Source organism: Motacilla alba, chromosome 21 (genome assembly GCF_015832195.1).
Source record: "Motacilla alba alba isolate MOTALB_02 chromosome 21, Motacilla_alba_V1.0_pri, whole genome shotgun sequence".
In the NCBI taxonomy this organism is placed as follows: Eukaryota; Metazoa; Chordata; class Aves; order Passeriformes; family Motacillidae; genus Motacilla; species Motacilla alba.
In genome coordinates this window covers 4,707,095-4,731,511 of record NC_052036.1, presented here as the reverse complement: position 1 = coordinate 4,731,511, position 24,417 = coordinate 4,707,095, and the positions used below count along the sequence as shown (strand labels likewise).

At 40.7% G+C, this 24,417-nt stretch overlaps 1 protein-coding gene across 1 annotated transcript; it reads left to right on the top strand.

Moving 5' to 3' along the window:
• The first annotated feature begins 5,898 nt into the window (after window positions 1-5,898).
• On the top strand, window positions 5,899-21,065 carry PDPN (podoplanin). The gene is made up of 6 exons (XM_038159793.1): window positions 5,899-6,230; window positions 17,130-17,215; window positions 17,652-17,745; window positions 17,981-18,016; window positions 19,178-19,289; window positions 19,831-21,065. The coding sequence occupies exons 1-6, from the start codon at window positions 6,161-6,163 to the stop codon at window positions 19,835-19,837; spliced, it is 405 nt and encodes a 134-aa protein (XP_038015721.1). The 5' UTR covers window positions 5,899-6,160; the 3' UTR covers window positions 19,838-21,065.
• Window positions 21,066-24,417: the final 3,352 nt, after the last annotated feature.

Here is a 24,417-nt window from a genome sequence, read left to right as displayed (position 1 = left end):
AGTACCTGCCAAAAGGGGTGGGCTTGGCTGCAAAGGGAAAACAGGAAATGGCTTGAAAATTAATAAAGCTTGCAGAAAACAGCTTTTATGCTTCTGACCAAATATTGCAGGGCCCACAGCTGCCCCCAGGGTACAGAAACAGGAAATTTGGCAACAGAAAGAGACAGTATCTTTTTTTTTTTGAATTACAGAGCAGATTTGTAAAGGATGTCATCAAATGGAATGTTTAATTTACACTTTTCGAGTGTTTTTACTGAAAGAATAGGAAGGGAAAATACGTGTTTACTTTCTATGGATTGGAGGAGTTGCAAGCTAGGATTTCACTTTTCCAGTGATGATGGATCAGATGTGTCACAGCACAGCTGGCCTGTAGATAGACAGATAAATCTGGCCATAACAAAAAATCCAATTCAGCTAGTCTAGTTCATTATAGAAAAGAAGCAAACAAGTCCCTGGGTGAGCAGTGATAGGATGGGATTGAACTCAAACAGGGGGCCCAGCCAACCTCATTCAATCCTAAATGCAGACAAATCACTGGCCAAGGAGCTGGGTGGTGCAGGGATCCCAACAAATCACTTATCCAAGGGCAGGAATTTTGAACCCCCTATGTGGCCACATTTCTCTTTACAAAGAAAAGCAAGGCACAATTCTTCCCAACAATATTTCTGAGATTCACATTCTCTGAATCTCAGACAAAGGAAAAGCAATCCTTATCATTTGCTGGGCCTGTGTTTGTGCCGAAGCAGAATGCAACATGGAGATTGTTTACCCAGAGTGATGGAGTTTTGTTTCCTTGGCCTGTCAGGGCCAAGTGTGTGTGTGTGTGTGGGGGGGGGGGGGACTGTCACTGACAGCCACGAGATTCTGGGCAGAGTTGAGTGCTTGGCACATCCAGTTTAGATATAATGTCATATAGTATGATAAAATAATCAATTAGCCTTCTGATAAGATAGAATTACATCATTCTCTCCCCTCATCGGGGTTGAAAATATCCGCTATCCCCCTATCAAAGGGGTGCTGAACCATAAACCGAGCTGCTTGTCCATGATCCTCGGTGAGTCCTGTCGTGTGTCTGTCTCCAACCTACAACCCTGATGTAACAGAGATGGTTCCATGGAAAGAGAAATTTTAGCAGCACATGGAGATGCACATTCATGAAAACTTCTGTAAGAAGTCAGGCAGAAGCCGGGACATTGAAATGTGTCCCCATGCTACAACCCCTGCCCACTTGTGAGACTCTGTGGGACTGTGGAGGGGTACAGTATTGCAGGGAGCCCCCGACCAGGGGACAGAATGGTGCATCTGACTCCATCTTATCAGAAGGCAAATTAATTACTTTATTATACTATATTATTCTATACTATATTACATTACATCTAAACTGAATCTGCCAAGCACTCAACCCTGCACACACTGCCCAGAATCTCGTGGCTGTCAGTGACAGTCCCCACACACACACACACACACACACACACACACCTGGCCCTGACAGGCCAAGGAAACAAAACTCCATCACTCTGGGTAAACAATCTCCATATTGCATTCTGCTTTGGCACAAACACAGGCCCAGCAAATGATAAGAATTGTTTTTCCTTTCTCTGAGGTTCAGAGAACGTGAAACCCAGAAATATTCTCGGGAAGAATTGTGCCTTGCTTTTCTCTGTGAAGAGAAATGTGGCAACAGAGGGGTAGGTGAGATATTCCTCTGTGGAGAGACATTTGTGTGCCCTACCTAGTGTGTGTTAGAGAGAATTCATCCTTGGGTGTAACTTTGGTCTACACTGGACATTAAACCGAGTGTGGATGATCATGTTCCCACCTTATGGGTTATTTACATGAAGTCAAACCTCTTTGTGATGGGGAGAATCTCTGATTGAGTTCAACCCCTGGGTTCCTACAGCAACACTGACTGAGCCAGGGGAAAACATCCTCCCCCAACAGCCCTGCCTGTGAGGCAGAATGCATTGCAGGTTACAGTCTCCACTGCTCCACTCCCCCAGCTCTGGTTCATTCCTTGCTCTCACTCAACCAGGGACAGTCTAAGCCTCCCACAAGACTCTGCAAACCCCTGGTACAATGAGACGGAAAGAACGGATTATGAAATGAAAACAGAAGGGCTGAGTGTACTCAAGACCCTCTCCACCTCCTCCCCTAAACCACAGGGACTGAAAACACAGACCTGCCTGGCGAAAAAAAAAAAAAAGAGTGACCCATGCACTCATATCCTGGCAATTTGTGGGATTTGTCATAACACACCCAGACCAAATTACAACATCCCTGCGCAGACCTAACCTGCATTTCATGGCAGCATCAAGCACGTGTGCAGATCCACTGCAGGCAGCACAAACACACACTTGGGTATGTGCTCACTCCTGTTCTGACACAGGACTAGGTGCTGCTTTAAATACAGATGAATTGTTAAATCAGAACCTGTATGTGCAAACCCAGGGCACTGGGAATGTTTCTCTGTCTGCTCTGGGGTGCCCTGACCCCCAGGGCAGCACTGACTGTGACCCTCATTCATGGAAAAAGTTTCCTGGACTGCAAGATAGACTGGAACCCACAAAAGTGTGAAATGGATTACAGAGAGCAGTGCAGGTGCATCACTTGGGGAGAAATTGAGGTTCTGGGATGTTTAGTGTGTTGAGGATGGGAGCAAGCTGCAGGGCACAGGGTGTCATCCTGGGTTTCTTCTTCATGCTGCTTCTTCCTCCTTCTCCATGGGTTTGGGTGGCATTTTGTAACTGGGCAGCAAAGCCCACACTGGGGCTCTTTGGGATCAGTTATTGGGTTAAAAGGGGAAATAATCCAGGTGTCAGCTCTTCATTGGACAGTTCAGTGTTAAAAGACCTTGTAGCAAGAGATTGTTGGCCATTTTGTGCTTTCTGATGCAAAGCTGCTGAACTCCCAGTGGTGAGACTGTTTCACTGATAAGAAATAATAAACACCTGAGTCTGAACATGAACTACTGTCTCAAGTGCCTTCAATCCAGGCCCAGAGAAACCCACAGCTGGTATACCCACATCTGTACATAACTCCTTTATTGTCACAGAACCTATTGGCTTAACAGAATTACAAACCAGTGATCCACAGTTCTGTTAAACCCCCTTAATCTGGTGCAGTTCAGAAGAAAACTGCTCCCTCATCTCCCTGGATCCCTCCTCTCTCCCAAGGGTATATTGGCTCCTCTGAAACAATATTGTTGGTGTTTTCAATCCGAGGGCTCAGCAGTGTCTCTCAGCCTTGATCTCCTTGCACAGCAACTCACTGTCCCCACGGAGGCAAGTTCCTGCCCCTGCTGTCCTCCAGGAACAATTCCATCCCAAGGTGACAGTTACTGAGACATTTCTAGCTTTTGCTCTAACTTCTTTTGCATCTGTGGGCACATTTCTTGCCCTGAGTTGCACTATGATACTCTGACAGAAGATGATTTCATTAAATAGTTCAATAAAGTTATCCAAGGAGTTTTCCTTTCAGAAACAGGCTCGTACAGAAGAAACTACTCCTTATTAGGAAGAATAATAAAAAGTATTAAAAAGTATTGGAGTAGCCACAGGAACTTGGATATGTCCAGTTCCTGAAAGCTCAAGTGCCTCAACTCTGTACCCAGAATACAGCACAGTTTAAAGCAAGATTTATATAATTCAGCAAAAAGCTTCTCCTTTAGAAAGACTTATTCCTAAACATGAGACACTTGTTTATATGTTTATATTGTTTAAATGAATAATTATAAAAGTAAAAAGTCTTCTGAACAGTTTTGAAAATGGAATGGAATTCTAAAAATCCCTTCTTTTCGCTCTTGCTGAGAATATGTTAACATTTAAAAGTCACGGTTCTGGTTTGTCTTTCACAGTGTACTGCATTAATTTTTTGTTCTGAAGATACATACAGAATTCCAAACATTCCATTCTGATAAGGTAAAAAAAAATTTGTTTCAGTCTTTCGAAATAAGTTCCATTAAAACAGACACACTCCCCTAGCAAGCTTCAGCTTCCTATGAGAAATATTTCCCCAATAAGCAAACATTCTTTTAAATAAATTTGAAGCAGAGTTATCAAGAAATAATTAATCCCAGATTTTGAGATGCTGAAAGTTAGTGGCAATACATGGCAATATTTATTTTGCTATTTTCCTGAACACAATCAGCCAACATTGCCTGTTGTTTCTTTGCATTGGCACCAACTGTTCTCATCCTACACCTTTTCATCACAAATAACACAATTATTGCACCATAACTGATAGCTAACAGATTCCTTTGGCACCTATCACTTCCAGGAGGAAAGACAATCCCTGTGGAAGGTGTTGCATTCCCCATGTGCAGCCCTTTTTATATCACTGCTTATGTTTAGACATGTTTTGGGCCTTTAGAGCACCAAGTGTTGTGGGGTCTTTAAGGACAGCTCTGACTCACATTCCCTGAGCAAAACGATCCAGCCCTGGCTTTGGGTTTTCTTTTTTTGTTTGGTTGGTTGAGGGGGGCTTGTGTGTGTGTGTGTGTATTATATTTGCTGGGAGCCCCAAGGCAGGAAGGAATGATGAATCTGACTCCATGTTCTCAGAAGACTAATTTATTATTTTATAATACTATATTATATTAAAGAATACTACACTATACTAAAGAATGCAGAAAGGATACTTATTGAATACTAAAAAACTAATAATGAAAACTCATGACTCTTTCCAGAGTCCCTACACAGCTTGGCCCTGATTGGCCAAAGAGTGAAAGCAACTCACAGCAGAATGCAGTGAAACAATCACCTGTGGGTAAATAATCTCCACACACATTCCACATGAGCACAACACAGGAGAAGCAAATGAGATAAGAATTGTTTTCCTTTTCTCTGAGGCTTCTCAGCTTCCCAGGAGAAAAATCCTGGGCGAAGGGATTTTTCCAGAGAGTGTGAATGCCACATCTGAGTGTTTAGAAAAAGACAAAACCACTGCCAGAAGTCTGCCCACTCCTCTGGCAGAAGTTATCCTACAGCTGTGGGCAGAAAGGAAGCAAATCTGTGCTGCTGCTGTGCTGGAGCCTGCTGTCCTGGCACTGCAGAAGCTGAGGAGAAGGTCCCACATTTCCTCACCCAGCTCTGCCACTGGGACACTTAGTCCACACATGAGCCCTGGTTAAAACTCGCTGCACTCTTAAATAGATGTAACTCAGTAGATTATCCCTGGCCCACGATGAGGCAAGGCTCAGGAAAGGATTGAGAGAAGCCATTGCTCCCCAGGTCATGTCCAGCCCCAGTTTGTGTCTCACAGCCATTCTCAGAGGCGTCTCCCACACAGGGTGGGGGAATCCAGCCTCACACTCCTGCTCTGCAAAGCTGCTGCCCAGAAACACAGACAAGGAAAAAGAAACAAGCGTTGCACAGACTGTTGTAGGGGCTGCACTCCTAATAGTGCACATGAAAAGGAGAAACCCTCTCTCTGAAGGGTGGTATTGGCTCTGTGAGGCCAGCAAGCCTGTGGGCAGAGACAAGTGGTCGAGCACAGCCAGGATGTCACTTGAGGACACGAGCTGAGAGACACAGAGACACAGGAAAATTCAGACAGTATTTACTGCAGAATTAAATAGCCTGTCCTAAAAACTATTTCAGTATCCCTAAATGCACATTCAGTACCACACTTGCTTAGGTAAACATGGGGGCTCACTTTGAAATGAAAAAAACATCAGTTCACTGCTGGAAATAACAAGAGAAGTGTCCTTAGTGTTGTTGCTTAAGGATTTTTTAAAGACAGTTTGCAGAAGGGAGGGAACGAACACCTCGCTTTGCCTAAATTCCTTTTCCCCCTTTGCTAAATAAAAGTCTTCTGAAAGCCACAACAGGTCCTGTAACTTTAAATCTGAGCTGAGATCATAACTTTGGTCCTGACCAAACAGCGTGGGGAGGGCGGGCCTGGCTGCTCATTGAGGACCACCTTAGGCTGCTCCCATCCCTTGGCTAAAGAAAATAATTCTGACTCCACTCGGTTTTCTTTAACCGTTCAGTTATCGTCTGAGAAAACCTCCCCTCTTTACAGTACAGCAGCTAAAGGAATATTTGGAATACCAAAGTATTTTTTCGCAGTGATTTCTTTTTATCATCGCGATTCTCCAATAATCCCAATTTGGATCCGTCGGGTTTCAGGATTGGAAAGCGACTCTCTAAGCAGTTCAAATATGTTTATAAAAGTTCCATTCTTCATCATCCTCCTCGGGAGCCTGCCTTTTGTAGCACTTGCTCAAGAAGGTAAGGGGAAAGTTTGGTTACAGTTATTTCCTGTAATTTAACAGTTTCTGTGCTCTCTTATGGGCTACATAGTTACTCTGACCTGTTTGTAAAACTTTCTTTGAAACTCTTAAGCTGCAGCAGGGCATCTACTACAGCTGTGATCTGGATAGAAGCAGTAAAAGTTTTCGATGGGCTGGGTTTGACTCCATTAGGAAAGAATTTTCTGTGTGTCTGCACGGGAGGGAGAGGGGCAGGGGCAGGCAGGGGAGGTATTCCCTGCACAGCCCTTGGAAATGGCTCCAGTCCCACTGCAGCACACACAGCAGGCTCTGCAAGCAATGATTCACTTTAACTAAATCAGGGGCATCGCTCTGTGAAAGCGACTTGTAAATGTGTTCCTTCAGGAGTTTAACTTCTGTGCTTGGAGACATTTCAGACTCACAATTTGAGCCTCGTGCGGGGCTTTGCTGAGTCTAACTTAGCCATAAGCAATGGTTTAGTGTCTGTTTAGGGTTTGTGACTTTTTCTTCACATGGAGCCAGTCATTTAGGACGACTTCCAAAGGATACACCAGGAAAACAGACTCCAGACAAAATAAATCTTGAGTATTTAGTGTTTATCACTGCTGTTTACTGATAATACAGTGAGGGAAAAGAAACCACGGGGAATTATTGCAAAGACAGATTTGAAAAGTGTTATGTACCAAAAAGATTAATTTTGGAAGTGATGCATTTTGAATTTTATAAGAAAGATACAATATACACTTTTAGGTAAAATAGACATTTCAGTCTTTCTACAGCTAAAGGATTGGAGTCTGATTTGTTAACAGGAAATCAGAATTACCCTGACCAGTACTTGATTCCAGGAATGTCATTTTGAAACTCAGTCTTTCTGAGTAGCACTTGACTCATGTGAATGACTTGGCCAAGAGGCAGCGTGGTTTGCAGCTGCCATGGCCATGGAACGTGTTCCAAGCAGCAGAGCAGCAGTTTGATGCCAGGGCTCTGGACACAGCAGCTTTAAACTCAGCCCGCTGCTCTTCAAAAGCACAGATCTACTCATCAGGCTTAGATCTGGGGACCCAAACTGCAAAAAGTACCTGATTTTGGCCTGATAACAGTCAGTGTCATCCTGCTGGAAAGAGTGGAGCTATAGTGGCATACTCTGTGTGTGGATGGTGATGTGAAACTTCTAATGGTGTTCTGTGAGGCTGAAATGAGGAGTTATGCTTCAAAATTCCACAGAAAAACTAAAATCAACAGATATTAGGCAAGTCACAAAAGTTGTTTTCTAGGATCACCCAGCCACCTTGTTCTTAAAAAGCAGCTATATTACGTGTACCAAAGTTTAAAGCCATTAGAAATGAGGCAAAACCACCACTACTTTATAGAATTACCTTAAGCAGTCAAAGATACCAGAATTACAAGTTAAAAGGTCTTTCTTCTTCAGGCTTTTGAGAAGTTTTTAAGCATATTTTCTCTTAGCTCTGAGAAGAGGCCAGTAATGCTCAGGCTGAAACTCTACTAGTCATAAAAAAATATAAGAATATTTCCTGCTTTAAGAATAAGAATATAAGAATATTACCTCTGCCTTATTGCCTGTACAGTTTGCATTGAACTCCAGAGCTGGATCAATGATGTGATTTACAGTAGGTGAGGTTTTCTGTGTCTGTTTAGGGTTTGTGACTTTTTCTTCACATGGAGCCAGTCATTTAGGACAACTTCCAAAGGATACACCAGGAAAACAGACTCCAGACAAAATAAGTCTTGAGTATTCAGTGTCTATCACTGCTGTTTACTGATAATCATCAGCAATTACAAGTCAGAACAGACATGAAATGAAAATGCCACCTTCAGCAGTCTCTGCTGGCTGACAGGGAGAAGGAGAAGGCTTGACTTGTGCAGTGCTTGCTGGAGTGGCTTTATCCAGACCCATGGACCTCTGGGGAACACAGTGTGGCCTGAGGGTTTTAGAGGAAAAAGGTCTCCATCTGGCACCTCTTAACCTAGAAAAGGCCATCAATAAACCTGCAGCTATCTTTTCTTTTGGTTGTGCACTCCAGGTTATGGACTGAGACCAAATCGAGAAAAGCAGCTTTGTTTCCAGCAGGAAGCATATTTCCAGTTTCCAAAACTATTATTATTATTATTATTATCGTTATTATTATTATCATTATCATTAATAATACTAATATTAATCATCATTATCATGATTATATTAGCAGATATATTTTGGCCCTGCTGATCTCGTTCAGCATGTCAAAACTCAGGCAAATCTTCACACACAGAATCAGACCAAAGGAGCTGAGATGGAAGTTGGCCTCAACAAGCATCCAAACCAGTGCTTTGCAGAGACAACACATTTCCTGATTCCAAACCTGTCCCATGGTGCTGCATCATCGCAGGGAAGGAGATTACTTTGTTGGCTGTCACATAACATGAACAAAATTTAACATGATTGTTTAACAAGATACCACATGTCACTTGGGCTGTATCAACTGCCCATGTGCCTGATCTTACCTGGAGGCAAATCTCAGATTTTATTTCCTTATGCAAGGCAGGTTTATACCAGGTCATGTTACGTTTGGTTTGGACTGAAAGTAAGAACATGGGCAGGATAATTCAGATTAAAAGTGTTTATATCATAAGAAAGGAAATTGAAGTTTACAGTCAGCTGTGAAAGACTAAAAAGTTTTATGTTTTTCAAGATCATAACAGAGAGAATTGACAAAACCACAAGAAAAGATTGTTTCAAAACAGTCCTGATTTACCCAAACTCTGTGATTATTGCAGTGGCAAAACTAAACAATAAAATCAGGCAACTCTAAAGCCTTTTGAAAATCAAACTCTGACTGCTGGTGGTGACCAAAATGTAAAAGCAAATGGAATAGTCACACTTGACTCAAAATGGACCCAGTTTTCTACTAAATAAGTGCTGCACAACCTTTCATCCTGCATGAAGAATGAGGAGTACTCTTACACAAGTCCCATATATGCCTCTTCACCATATGAATATAACTCTTCATGTCCATAACCCAAAATGGTTATCACAGAAAGGAGAAAATCACCTCGCTGAGTCTCAGTAGGTAGGTCTGCAAGTCTGAATTTTGCAGAATCTTTGTGGAACAGAGCAGAGAGCAAATAAAATTCAACTTCTCCTCAGCTGGGCAAGCAGAGAGGTTTGCACATCTGTATTCTGACAGTTAGTTTTTGAATTTGTAACTTCACAAACAAAGAAAAGAGTAATATTGAAGGGCTTACAAGTGGACCTTTCATTAAGGCTGCACACTAAAACTGGAAACAGAGAGGCCAGATTCTCAGCTCCTGCAATTCAGCAGTTTCTACTGAATCTGGGCATTTACCTCAGATCAAGGACTTGTAAATCATCTGTGAAAAAAAGAAAAAAAACAAACAGCAAAAAAAACCCCCAAAAACAAAGCAGCAAAGAACCTGGAGAGCATTTAGGTAGATGATGAGGCAGTGCAGGAAGGTTTTCAGGCTGTGAGGCTCCAACAGGACCATGTGGTGTTTCTCCATGTGTCACTTGAGGTGAGCCACACAAGGACCACAGAAATGCCCACTGCGGCTGGTGGCCCAGCTCGGGCACAGGGGCTGGCTCAATGGCACGTTTATTTTGTTGGTTTGTTTGCTTTTTGTCTGGATGTGGTCAGGGACTACAGGATGAACCCAAATGCTGCCAGCTCCTGCCTCCCAGATCCTCTCAAAGGGCCCCTCGGATCTGTGTGTGCACAGACCATCCCCTCCGTGGGGATTAATCCCACAGCAAAGCTCAGAGCCCTGCAGTGCACAATTTGTTACACAGAGTTTCAGAAAAAGATGTGGGATTGGGAGTATAGGTATGCTGGGATGTGCTAAAGAGAAACAAATGAGGAAAAATAAGAGACAAATTCACTATTGATTTCCAACTCTCCATCTCAGAAGCTTAGCCAAAAACTCTCAAAGGACATAGAAGCTGATGCTGAGCACATTCTCATGTTGCTTTATGACTTCCTCATGTTTTTTCCATCCTTGTACTAGTTGGTTACAAACACTACAACATCCAGCACAGACTGCATGAGAATAATCCTTAGTGAGGGCACAATTCAGCTGTTACACCAGCACCATTTCCAGGCAAGCATGTGTTAGGAGAGCTTGAGACACTACTAAATCTGTAATGGGGACACACTTAACTCCAAACCCACATGAAAATGTTTTTATGACTATGAAACCCATCCAAACATTAGCCTATTGTTAGTGGAGTATAAAAGTCAGGCTAAACACATTTGAAGGGAACTTGCCTGCTGCATGGCAGTAGAAAGTAGGTAGTCAAAAAATCACTGTGTGGACAGAATTAACACCCAAGAGTTCCCAGTTCAGGGTCTGGCATGAGTATTTCAAACAAATGAGTTGTGGAACCTGCAAAACATTCTGCTTGCAGATACAAAGGGTTAGTAATCTACAACAATGCAGCTGTGAAAGGGCATACAGCTGTAGCCTCAGAGTCCATGGAAGGAAGTCAATTAGGGAAAAGATTAGTTTATCACTGTATTGGAGGTCATTTCTTAATTCCTTTCATTTGCATTTACATATCCCTCACAAATACGTATTTTATGTATTTGTAAGCAGATGTATGCTTTGTGCTGCATATCTGCCCAATTTGCTGATCCCTTACACCAAGTTTTGTATTTTTTCTTTGTCTTGGTTGCAACTCTTCTGCCTAGTCAGCCACACAGTGAAAGACTGAAAGTTTTGGGATTCTGCCACTTTACAGCAAGATACAAGAGAAATTTACACCTTGATCACAAGTCCAGCCCTCACTGTTCCATCCCTCACTGCTCAGAGGAAACAATTAAACTGTTATAAAACTGCAAAAAGGGAAGCAGGGTCACGGGGCAGCAAATCTTGATAAGAAAGTAATTTTATCCCATATTCATGGGATAACAAGTCTGAGGTTAGTGTACTTAGTAGAGAAGAAAACACATGTTGACACAGCAACATTATTAAAAGCACACATTTGGAATACTCATCTCCAGCTCTGCAAGGAATATTTTAAAGGAATATTTTAAAGGAATGTCCTGTAATGGAGTTTGTAATTTCCTTCCTGATGCCCACAGCTCTGTGGCTGGTTTCACCATGCATAAGACAAAGCTTAGGAAGTTGGCAGTTTTTCCTCTCCTGGCCTTGTTTTGTGACTCTGGTTAGGGATCATTACACACACCAAGCACTTGAAGAGCAGTTGCTTCTCTGTACCTGCCCAGTTAAAGTACATTTTAGTTTGCTTTTCTGTCAGTGGAATAATGTAACATTCAGAAGACATGTGAATTACTTGAGGAGCAGCCAGGTGGTTCTTTGCCACTTTGGCACTGTTGATTTAAACTCTGGCTTTAAAGCAGGTTTTTAAACCAGGACAGTTCCTTTGGCTAAGCCAGCCCCAGCAATAAAACCCATCTGCAGCAGGGTGTGGTGACCAAAGGAAATGTTTCTGACAGTTCAGCAAAGCATTGTCATCACATGCTACATGGAATACCTGACCAAAGTCAGTCATACTCTAAATTAGGCTGAGCTAAATCCTTCCTTGTGCTTCATGACCATTTTCCCAACTGGCAGACACTTTCCAAAGTTTCTGGTGTTCTGTCATCCAGCTTCCTTTGTTATACATAGCAGAGCTGCCAGTCTTCGTCTAAGGAAACTGCAGAAAGCACTTCAGGATTAACACAGTACATACTTTCTCCTGAACAACAGTCTAGACACTTAAATACACGCCAGGGGACTTTTAATGACATGACAGATCACTGCAGCTTCCAGAAAGAATTAACAGAGAAAGAAAAGGCCAATGTTGTGGCCCCAAACAGGCCAAGGACACAGAGCTCTCTGGATACTGCAGATATGACTTTGCAGGAGCCCCAGGCACAAATGAGAATTTCAGTTCTCATTAACAAACTTCCCTACTTTTCTGAAGTTTGAAAATTGTCAAAAGATTCAAGTTGCAAAATTCAAACCTCAGAATCCACTATATTATATTCTTCAAGCCCTTGCATTTTCAAAGTACAAGAAATTTTGGATTTGGCAGTGTTGAACGATTTCACAACAAAAGAGACACCTGTATACTTAAAAAAATCCAAAAGCATAAAAATAATGGAAAAACATTCTCATACAAAATTAAGCTAATATTGTAGGTTTTGAACACAACTCTGGATACACTTTAATTGAGGATGAAGCCAAATCACAGACAAAACTGCTTTTGAAAACTACAGAGCTGCTATATTTAAAAGGCAGATCCCTTGCAAATCAAGAATTTTTGTTAAACCTCCACCACCATGAACAGAAGTTTTCAATGAACCAATTCATACAACAGAGCCAATTCAAATAATGAGATACTGACTAAGACTCAGTTTGCTCACCATCAAATTTAAGGTCTCTAAGTTAAGAATACTTCTGCAGAAAGTGTATCAGGACATTAATGCTGAATAAAATGCAGTCAAAACAGGATGGCCAACACACTCATCCATACACAGTCTTTCAAACAACACCACTTGGTCTGTAACAGCTCCGGAAGCATATACTGAAAACCATCAGTCAGCTCCAGATCTTTGCTCTGCTACATCTCCAACACAAAAGTGATATGTCCCAAGTGACCCATCCTGCTAAACTCTCTGCTAGCTAATATTTTTAGCTGTTATAAATAACTGAAGCTGGCTTTTTTGGGTCTTTGGGGTTTTTTTGGTTTTTTTTTTTCATGTAGAAGCAGAGGGCAATGAGCAAAGGATTATTGCAGTTCTTGCTGGAGGGAATCCTTTAAGGTTTGCCATTTTTATCTCCTGGTCTCTTATCAGAAATGGAAACATTCTATTTTGAGGGCTTACTATTTCAAGGACTAAGCTAAAATACAGGCTTACAACTGCCTTTACCCACTAGTGTTTGGGTTTATTTAGGTTTATGTAAGGAAAGAAGCAAGATCCTACAACAGAAGTATCTTTGTTGCTTTTGGAGATACCTGAAAGAAATGCTAATGAACAACAGTTTTACAACTCCCCCTCCTTTCCAACACAACCACTGTGCTTTGAAAGCAGCTCTAAGAGGTTCCTCTAGTAAACTGTCACTCTGTGCATGGAAGTAGTGAGCTCAGCTTCCCCTAAGTGGGTCATGGGATGCTTAAGCATGGGAGGTTTTCAAAGTAGTATTAAACTTTTAAAGACATCAAATTTTGTCCTGGTGTGAGAAGCTGCAGCCTGAGAGCAGCCTGAGAGCAGCTGGGACTTTGAACTGAAAGGCTCCCAGCTGGAACTTTGGCAGAAAGGGATGCAATGATTAATTCACATCTGCAGCAACATATAGCTGCAAACAGAGGCGCCCCCTTGGAGACAGCCCCAGCACTGTGAGGCAATGTTTTTATTTACAACCTCCTCTAAGATAATATCAGGAACACATGCAGAAGCACCACTCAGCCCTGACTCTTGCTACATTTGGCCCACATGAGATGAAACCAAGAAATGACACAAGCACACACCCCTTCAGTCCCATTTACGTCCCCTTTGATGCACTGGAGCTGAGCCTTGTACTGGGTACAGTGAAAGAAGCTTAAAGTCCAGTAGTGTCTCCCAGTTTCATTTCAATATTTAACTTCATTATGACTTTCTCTGACAAAGAGCTGTCTAGTAGCCGGTGTTCCTTCCTGCAAGTGCAGAACACTGAGAATGAATTGCCTCCAAATCTTTCTCTGGGTAATAGTTTGGTAGTGTCTAACTACCAGCCAGCCACCTCCACTCTCAGTCTAAAATGAACCTGGAAATAGAGTCCAGGGATTATTCTGCATCAGATACAGGACCTCAGCTTGACCAGGGCTGGCACAAGACCTTCAGACTGACAGAAACCAGTTCAGATCAGTCTGAGCCTTGGGCAGTTCATAGGGATGCCATTTTCCAGTTTCCCTTTGCAATTAAGGAAAGGCAGCACTACCAAGGATGACCCAAATCTCAGGTGAGCTGAATTATCTTCTAGAGGTATTTATTTTTCCCTACAGACTATAAAAGAAGATAAGGGCAAGTAGACACTTTATTTAGGTGCCTTTATTAAGAACCTAAAATTAGGCAAGATTGATCTGGGCCACCTCCTTTTGTCAATCAGTACTGAGAGGGCAAAGGCACTGAAATAAGTTTTCTACATGCCACTGATGGCCAGAATCTGCAACAAGCATCACCCGAGGGAAAATTGTTCTATGTTTCTTTGTGACATTCACTAATTTCCTACACCTTTGCTGTGTGACATCCTTTCCTTTCCTGCCTTCACTGTCAGGCAATTTTCAGGGCTGAAAGCTACTGCCATGCCAGGAGTATAAGCAGCTTCCCCCAATAAGCTGCTTGTTGTTAACATACAAAATTTATTTCACCTTCTACTGGGGGATTTTCCTCTAGAAATTGGTTTTCTCCACCTTTGCTTACTTACAACTAGTGAATAAAGGATGTTTCTTCAGTTCTGACTGGGATTACAAAGTAAACTTATCCATACACATTTGTGCTGCTGAGTTCTATCGCTATTTCTTTGTTCATACTTAACATTTATTTACACTTAACATTATTTACATAGTTGTGATTGCACATCACAGTATTGTATTTTAATGATATAGTTTAATAAGCAAAAAAGAAGGATTATAAAATAGTGCTATACCTTAAATTGCACTGATATTTAGAGAGTGTCTAAATACACAATAAAAAGTCAGCCCCTTCACACAACTTCAACAATACCTGGGGTATTTCAATCAAAAATGACCAAACCATTATTTTTACCACCTAATCTGGAACTCTGATTTACCCTGTTCTAGTCTTTCCATGGATTATAAAGTGATTTCTGGGAGACTGACTGGCTTAATTAGCCAGTATATTTGGCCTCATGTTGGCATAACATGAATGTAGTTTCTTCATCTACTATTGCCTAAAGAACTACCTGCACACCCTTTTGGCTCCCAAATAGAACCTGGATCTGTATTCAGGCTTATAAGGATACAGAAATATAAAATTCTATTTAGTTCAGTAAACATGGAATTAGAAATCTAAGTTTAGTTCAGTGTTTGGTCTCTTAGAAATGGGACAAAGCTCTCAGTCTTATATTGGTTGAGATGGATAAAAATTTTCTAGTTTGGTTCAGAAAACAGCTTTGGAAGCCAAGGAAAAATATTTGCAGGTTTCCAGTAGAATTCAAATGAGAGTTTCAAGCAAAACCAGGGGTTATTCTTCTCAATGGCAAATCATTCATCTTCTGCTTGAAAAATTTTCTCTAAGCTGCCAGTACATTTTTTTACCCATTTTAAAAGTAAATATTGGCTTTTTTTAATTTGAAATAAGATATTTATATTAAAAGGGGCAGGTAAAAATGAACAAAATTTAAACAGAACTCATAATTAAAGAAAAATAATTTCTGAATGATATCTACACAGATGATCCAAAGAGATTCTACCCTTTTTATTCATTTTTGGCTGCTAAGAAGAAAAATGCCCATCCTTTCTAATTTCAGTCACGGAACAAAAGCTGTTTACTTGTCTCCATGTCATTTATAAAACAAGTAGAGTGCATTTAGGAGTAGTAAAGTTTTCCATAAAAAGTATTTGGAATCAGACTAGCAATTCAGAAATTGTCCAGCTTCATATGCAGAGGAGATGAGAATTTTTTAGAGCACTAAAACAAAAGTGTCATTAGTTGGAAGTGTTATAATTTAATAAAGCAAAGAGGTTGTGAATAATTCTCATACCTAAGATATTCAAATGGTACTGTAATTTTCATTTTTTAAAAGAACTGTCAAGAGCTGTCCTTCTTCTGACCTGGTTGCTTTGATAAGTAGAAGTTAGATGCAAAATTTGAGTCCAGGAAAGACGTTTTCAGTGCCCTCAAATACTTGCTCAGGACATCTGCTATCAGCTTTTTGCTTAAATTTCAGCACTGCTCTCTGGAATTAGCAGGACCTTATGGCCAGGCAGCAGCAGGACAAGCAGCCTCACCCTGCTTTGTAATCACCAGGAATTACAAACTCCCAGGAGCTCTCACACCACATTAACATCACACTCTGCCTGTCACAGGTTTATGAATCAGCACAGAACTGAATTAAATGATAGTTAAATTTTCAGCATGTTCTTGCTACTGCCAGTTATCTGCACACTGCCCTATCTTTCTGTTCTACCTTATTCCAGCTCATTTCCCTCCTGATGAATTCTGGCTGTATTTATAAATTAACAGCACTGTGTGGGCCAAAATCTAAACATCCATTTTATCAAAGAGCACAGATGAACTAGGGGTCTAGAATAACAAACAAACAAACAAACAACCCTTACATTGTTATCTAAAAATTCAAATTATGGCAACTAAGGTTTGCACATTCAGGAAAGCCTCAGGACTGATTTGTTTAGGAATATTTTCAAACTATAGCAGCACCCATAAGCATTGATGGCAGGTCTAAAAAGGAAGATTGCAGCTGGGGCTGAGCTGAAAGATGGGAGAAAGCTTTTACTATTTTAGAAAATGGAAGATGCTTGAAGGAATCTATCCCAATACATAAGCTAATGCTTAGTTTGAAATCTGGAATCATCACATCCACTTTGGAGAAGCTTTTCTTAATAAAAAGGGAAATAATTGCTTGGACAAAATGTTAGTTGTTAGTTGTCCAGTATGTTTCCAGTATGTTAGTTGTCCAGTATGTTTCAAGGTTATACCAGAGTTAAGTGATGGGTACTTCAGCTTTTTGTCCTACTGCTTTGGTCAAGAGTATAACAGAATTCAAGCTTATTCCAAATAATTTCCCATTCCCATGTGGGCAAGGGCAGGGAGACAGAACACCACACAGAGGTCACGTTTAACAAAGTTTATGTGTCAGAGGAGCCAGAACATGTGACTACCAAGGAAAATCCTGACTAATTTTTTAAAATTTTACGCAGCAAGCTCAGTTCTAGAAGGAGAAGAAAGTGCAACAATTGATTTCAGAGACAGAAATGACACAGAATTTGAAGAATTCCCAACAATTGTGAGTATATATGCTAAATAAAAGATCCTTTATGCTACCTTCTTATTCGCTGCCACTTCCCACCTTTCCAATTCAGTATCTCTCAAACAGTTTCAGTGAAACTAAAATCAAAAACTACTTTACAAAAACCCACTGTAAAAAGGAAGGTCTGCAAAATTCTGCAGCCTTCTACACCTTTTGCAGTCCTACCAAGAGATCTGATGTAGAAATCCTCTAGGTGGGAAGACAAATCATTTTATCTTGGTTTGTTTGGTCACTGTACACATGTCAAACATGAGAGGTGACAGCTAAAAAAGCATCCACACCTGACAGACCAAGAAATTTAAATGTTACTTTATACATGTAGACTGAATGTACTGAGGGGTTTTTTCCCCTCTTTCCCCCTGAATTCTTGTCATTGCCCACAAGAATACACAGTGTAACAAATCTCTTGCAGTTTGGAGAACTGAAGACCACAGAAAGTTCCTTCATCCTGGATGGAGAAAGCGAAAATGCTACTGCTTATGAAGTTAACACAGAAAGTGTTGATGGTAAAAATCCTTTTCATTTCTATTTTTACATATCAAAGTGATGCTGCCATCTACTAAACAATATCTGGAAACCTCAAATACTCTCTCAAACTTCATTTGCTCACTTTCTATCAAAAGAACAAGCTCAAACCATTGTGACAAAGTCAATAAATTTTTCCTTGGAGATAGCCTTTCAAATTGGAAGGCAACACTCTGTGCAAAGCAGAGAGTAATTATTGTCTTTCTGCCTTTACAGGTGAACGGAGTGGGGAAGCAGAGAAAACTGATGAAGGTACTAAAGAGAAGATTCGCTTGTAAAGACAAGGGAGAAATGTAACTGCCAGGCAATTCCCCTTCCAGCAGCCCTTCCTGCGCCCATGCCATTAAGTAAAGGTTCCAGGGGAGGCTCAGCCTGCTCCCTGAGCTGCTGCCCCTGGTTCACCTGCTCACTGTCTCCATATCCACATCTGTGGGATCTGCAGGCAACTCTGACAAGGGAAGAGATGAGAATTTTGACTTCATTTTTTAGAAGGTTGATTTATTATGTTATGATATATATTATATTAAAAATGCTATATTAAAACTATACTAAAAGAATAGAGAGAAAGGATTCATCAGAAGGCTCGACAAGAATATAATGGAATCAATAACAAAGGCTCATGACTGTCAGAGAGTCCAACGCAGCTGGATCTTTGATTGGTTATTAAGTAGAAACCCCTCACATGGACCAACCACAGATGCACCTGTTGCATTCCACAGCAGCAGACAGTTATTGTTTACATTTCCTTCTTGAGGCTCCTCAGCTTCTCAGGAGAAAAAATCCTAGCAAAGGATTTTCATAAAAATATCATAGTGACACACATCCATATGGAGCCCTTCAGCCCAAAGGCATGGTTCCAGGCTGTGGCATTCATTTCTCCTGGGAAACTGAGAAGCCTCAGAGAAAAGGAAAACAATAATTATCTGATTTGCTTCTCCTCTGTTTTGCTCCTTTGGAATGTGTTTGGAGATTGTTTCATTGGATTCATGTGAATTGTTTTGATTTTCTGGCCAATCAGGGCCAAGCTGTGTCAGGGCTCTGGAAAGAGTCACGAGTTTTCATTATTATCTTTTTAGCCTTCTGTAAGTATCCTTTCTGTATTCTTTAGTAGAGTTTAGTTTAGCATAATATAATATAATATCATATCATATCATATCATATCATATCATATCATAAAATAATAAATTAACCTTCTAAGAACCTGGAGTCAGATTCATCATTCCTTCCTTCATCTGGGGGGAACCCGAATACAATACCAGGCTGCTGAACATCCAAACCTACTTTAGAGTTCACAAGACAGGAAGAAATTTCCCTAAGAACTGGGAGGCAGCAGAACAGCACCAGGTCTATCAGCGGCCTCTTATCAATGGTCTCCATGAGATACATACTAACATTCCCAATTTCTTCTTTCAGGTGGTCTGGGAACAATTGCACTGCTTGGAATAATTGTTGGAATCATCGTTGCAGTTGGAATCCTTGCAGGAATAATAATTGCAGTTGTAAGGAAGATGTCAGGCAGGTACTCGTAAGTAAATTGCTCATCAGGCTTTTTCTTCAAGCATCTTCCTCTGAGCAGGGTCACAGGAATCGCTTGGGAAGTTTCTAAGGTTTCTATTTTGGCAAAAAACACCTATTTTCCTGGCTTACAGTGCCTTAGACAAACTCTGGAAGAGCTAAGGTATGGTTCTGCATGCTCTCATGTGCTTCAGAAGAACTTCCCAGACAGTGTGCACATGCTGTTAAAAATATCAGGTGATTGGGGCCAGGATTACTCTGGGGAGCAGAGACACTCACTAGGAAGTATGACAGGACTAAGTTCCAGTAGTAGTGGATAACATATAAACATTGATGAGAGATCTCTGACTTATTTTTTGGGGACATACAAATCTAAAGAGTTTTACAAACTCTAAAAGATTAAGAAAACCCCAGAAAATTGAGCAGATACTGTGCACCAGGAGAAAGCCAACTAGGAACTAGTAAGAGAAATAAAGAGGTGATAGGAAAGACAAAGAGAAGAAAAAAAGATCATGTAATGTACAATAAAATGTCTGCTTTTTGTTTTCCAGGCCCTAAATACAATTGAAACAAGCAACCATGCCATTCCATGCTGGAAAATACAAGTGCTTCTTAGTTCATACAAACTAAAGACTATTCCTGTATTTGTGTGAGAAGATGATCCATGGAAAATATAGTCAAAGAATTTCAGATCTATGGGGATACCACACAATTCTAAGGACCACCCTCACACCCCTCCTTGCACCGAGCATGGAATATTTCATAGGATTTTTCATTAACCAGAATTTTACTAGAAGAAAGAGATATTGCAGTAAAAAAAAAAAACCCTGCAGTAAAGAGATGTGCATCTGAAATGTGATTTGCAGGTACTATATGCTTGAGTTTCAAATGCTACCAAAGATTATTTCACATTACATTATATGTATTCTTTTAAAACAACAACAACAAAAAAGTGGTTTTGGCTGGTTAAGTGCTCCTGGCATGTTTATCTACCACATAATGTATCAAAAAGGAGGAATTAGCTTCAGGGAGATCCAGTTATTTACAAAGTAGGAAACTACTGGATATTGGAAGCTAAAATCTTTCCACTGCTGATACAGATTTTCTGCTCTTGATATTTATGTTATTTTGTGGCAAAATATGGTAGGTCTGGCTGGAACTGATCTACCAACTGAAGGCTTGCTCGTCTGACTATGGCATCAGGAATTTCCTGCCTTCTCTTGTTGCAGAGACATGCAGGAATTGAAATACACATCCTGAATTGAGGGGTGCTTGGAAAAGACCCAGTTTTGATGGGTCACTTTAGAGCTGACGTGTAGAAGCTTTTGAATTAGTGTACACTGTGTTTTTTCATTACACCTGTCCCATTTTCTAACCGTACAGTTGATTTGTTTGACAGCATGTGCAACACCAGGTCAGAATGTGTCACTGAGGTGTGATGCAGCTTTGGAGTCTGCAGCTTTCCTGGGGCATATTTAGAGCAGCACAACCTGAATGTACAGAGCTCAGAGCAAAGGCCTTGCATGTCAAGTGACTGCAGTGCATCAGGTTTCCTAAATGCTCTGACACTTCAGTGTTTGGTGTAAAAATCATGGTAATCAATATCATCATCCATTGCTAGATTTGTCAGCTTATCTGTGTTTGCTTTTCTGTTCCTTTCATGTGCCTTGAAATATGATATCAATACTAGCTTTGGAAATAAAAAACGTAACATCAACTGTATTATTTTACAATAATTGTTCTTGTTTTCTTAAAAAAACAGTAAAATGTCTTACTGTTCCTTCAATCTTCCTGACTTATTTTGCAACTTATCAACGTAATGTCTACAACCAGCTCATTTGACATTGATAAATGGAACTATAATTGAAAAGTAAACATATGAGAGATAACTAATTCAGATGTCTTTAGTTAGTTCTGGAGCTGATGTGATGAGACCCTTAGTCTGTGACCAAGGAGTAAGCCTAATCTTTATCATTGTGTAAATTGATATGAAAGCAGGAAAATTACAGATTTTTCCTCTTGCTGCAAAAAAATATTAATTCTGTTAGCCTCAATTTAACATTTTCTTATCTGTACTGGGAAATACCCCATAAGGTGCTCTGATGCCTGCTCAAATGCATGGCATATGGAATTATGAATTATTCACCCACTGAAGGGAGTGCACAGATGTCACCAGTTTCTTCTGCATCAGCTCATTCACTGCTAATTTGCAAGTACCAAAATGAGGAAACCTTTCTTATGCTACCAATAGTACCAAGTCCCCCACTTGAAAAATGTATAGCAGAGAACTTTTCTGGGCAGTTCTGAGTTTCCCTGAATCATGGACAGAACAGTTGAACAGGCAGCATTCTGCTCAAGGACACTGTGCTTTGTTCCTGCTCCAGAAGTCATTTTAACTTCATATTACAACTACCTAATTTTTCTGGTCTTAACTGTGCCTTTATAGCCCACCCCCTTGTTTAAGGCAAGCTTTTTAAATTTTAGGTAAAAAGTCAACCCTTGACCAAATGGCCCACGCTCCACTGAAACATTTAGGGGGCTTCCAGCACTGGAGACTCAGTACTAAATACTGTGCTGTATTAAATCTGACCAACAAAAGCATGAAGATCATTTCCTTCTGATTATCAGTTGGAGTCCAGGATACTCAGTGATGGCTAAAGAAAGCAAGGACTCCAAAGAACCAGAAGATATCTCTTCCTTTGAAAATCCAACAACTGCTGCTGCACTGATACATTCAATATTCTGATGATTCATACACCTTGCTGCCTAGAAATCTCAAGTGCAGAACATTCCAGTCAGCTTCAAGCAAAACTCAAGAAACAATGGAAAATTCATTAAAATCTTGCACATTTGCTACATATCTATGTGTTACTGGATCCTTAATATAATTAATCTGTAATTTCATGATACAAACGTTTTGGAAATGCAGACTAAAGATGCACACAGAGGTTTGTATTTCACACGAATCTACTGCAGCATTCTGTGACTGAGCTGCCACATTATCCCACTTCCCGTCACCAGTTCAGGATCTCAAAGGTGGGTTGAACACAAGCCATGTGGGTTTTTGGTAGAATTTCTGTGGAAGATGGGACCTTTTGTGCTTTGTGAGAAGTCAAACAGCACATTGTCCCAGGATGAATCCTTCTGTGAGCTGAAATGAGTGATCGGTACAGCCAAGGCCAAGGTCAGGAGACTTCCTATGCATGAGAACACATGAGGAAACAACAGCTCCATGCTTTCACCAGCTGGCCAAGCTTGACTTTTATTCACAGGGAACAACACTCAATAAATCAACACTTGCTTTTAACTTAAAGTCCTCACTCCTGATCATATTCATTCCTTTAGAGTTAGTAACAATAATGTTCCCTTTTGCAGCTTGGCTTTGAGTCATGAATGTGGCTCCCCCGAACAGACAAGCAGGCACCAGGCTTCCTGTGAGAATGCCAGATGTCACTAAAAAATATCATAAACATAGTTGTCCCTTTGCATTTGTGTCTGTGAGGAAGATACACAGCAGTAGTAACTATGAAAGCAGTGACTTGATACATCAATATTTATAATAGTTCTGGACATCAATACAGCAATTCTTACAAGGGTTCATTTAAGGCATGTTTTTCCTGTAAGAACAGAAAATGTCAGAAGAATTAATTCAATAAAACCAGCACTAAAAAAGTGTGCACCAGAAGAATTATGGAGATTGACTTACTCCTATAAATTAGTGTTCGTTTATAATTAAATATCAATTAAAATATGCAGCAATTGCTTATTATTTTAGGAGCGCTGCAGTATGCTGTTGCAATTATCTTAACCACATCTGATTTTATTAAAGAGTAAGGACACCCTGCACATTAACACCTCTGTAAAGAGTTCAAGCTCAAAAGCACTGCTGCATTGTTCACAGGCGGATGGCAAGTACTGCCAGATGAAGTGACATGCCAAAGGTTATAACACAGGTAAGAGAAAAGCCACCAACCCAGGAAACTTTAAACATTAAAACATTAGTCCTGTCACAGCTTCGTATTAGTTCCCATGAAGTGAAGTTCCATTACATTTTACCATGTAACACCATCCTTAATGTCCTTTTCTGTAAGACAGGAACAAAGGACACCAAGCAAAAAAGCACCTCACTGAATCTCCAAGAGCACTCAGGTCAGAAGTATACTTGGGTTGTTTTTAATGAGAAACAATCTAAAATTAATTTCTCTGGCACAGCTGACATTCTGCAGTGTTGATGCTGCTGAACCACTCTAAAGCTTAAGAAGACATTGTTACACCTATTTGTACTCACCTACTTCACCAGCAGAAACATCAGATTGTCCACACCCATCCTTCTGGAGACAGCTTTATTAAGCTAAAGGATTAATCATACTGAAATTCCCAGCATTCCTTTTTGTTTGACAACTCCTGATGGATGCAGAAAGTAAAAAGTCAACCCTTGACCAAATGGCCCACGCTCCACTGAAACATTGAGGGGGCTTCCAGCACTGGAGACTCCGTACTAAATATTGTGCTGTAATAAATCTGACCAACAGAAACATGAAGATCATTTCCTTCTGATTATCAGTTGGAGTTCAGGATACTCAGTGATGGCTAAAGAAAGCAAGGACTCCAAAGAACTAGAAGATATCTCTTACTTAAGAAGAGATAAGCTTAAGAAGCTTAAGCTTAAGCTTAAGAAGACATTGTTACACCTATTAGTACTCACCTACTTCACCAGCAGAAACATCAGATTGTCCATACCCATCCTTCTGCAGACAGCTTTTTTAAGCAAAGGGATTAATCATACTGAAATCCCCAGCTTTTTTTTTTGTTTGACAACTCCTGATGGATGCAGAAGGTAACAGGGGATCTGTAACTTGACACCAGGAGCCATAATGAGAAGGCTGAATTAATGCTTTGTACACCTTTCACAGCTGCAGCATGGAGGTATTTATGGATAAATAAACTGAGCATCACACTGGCCGTGTGTCTTTGTCCAGGCCTTGTGGATTTAGGCATCAGACCAAACCCACAGCTCCCCCTGCTCTGCAACAAACAGTTGGGCTGCAAAGATCCTCAAAGATCCTCATTCAATCATGGAGCTTGTTCAGCTCTTCCAGGCTTGAGAAGTCAGGTTTCCAGACTCTGGTAAATGTCTC

What these genes read in the sequence shown, in the direction of transcription:
- PDPN (XM_038159793.1), top strand. Translation starts at nt 6,161, where the DNA reads ATGTTTATAAAAGTTCCATTCTTCATCATCCTCCTCGGGAGCCTGCCT. An exon ending in TGTAGCACTTGCTCAAGAAG is followed by an intron (nt 6,231 to 17,129) that starts GTAAGGGGAAAG and finishes AATTTTACGCAG; the next exon opens with CAAGCTCAGTTCTAGAAGGA. An exon ending in AGCAGAGAAAACTGATGAAG is followed by an intron (nt 18,017 to 19,177) that starts GTACTAAAGAGA and finishes TTCTTCTTTCAG; the next exon opens with GTGGTCTGGGAACAATTGCA.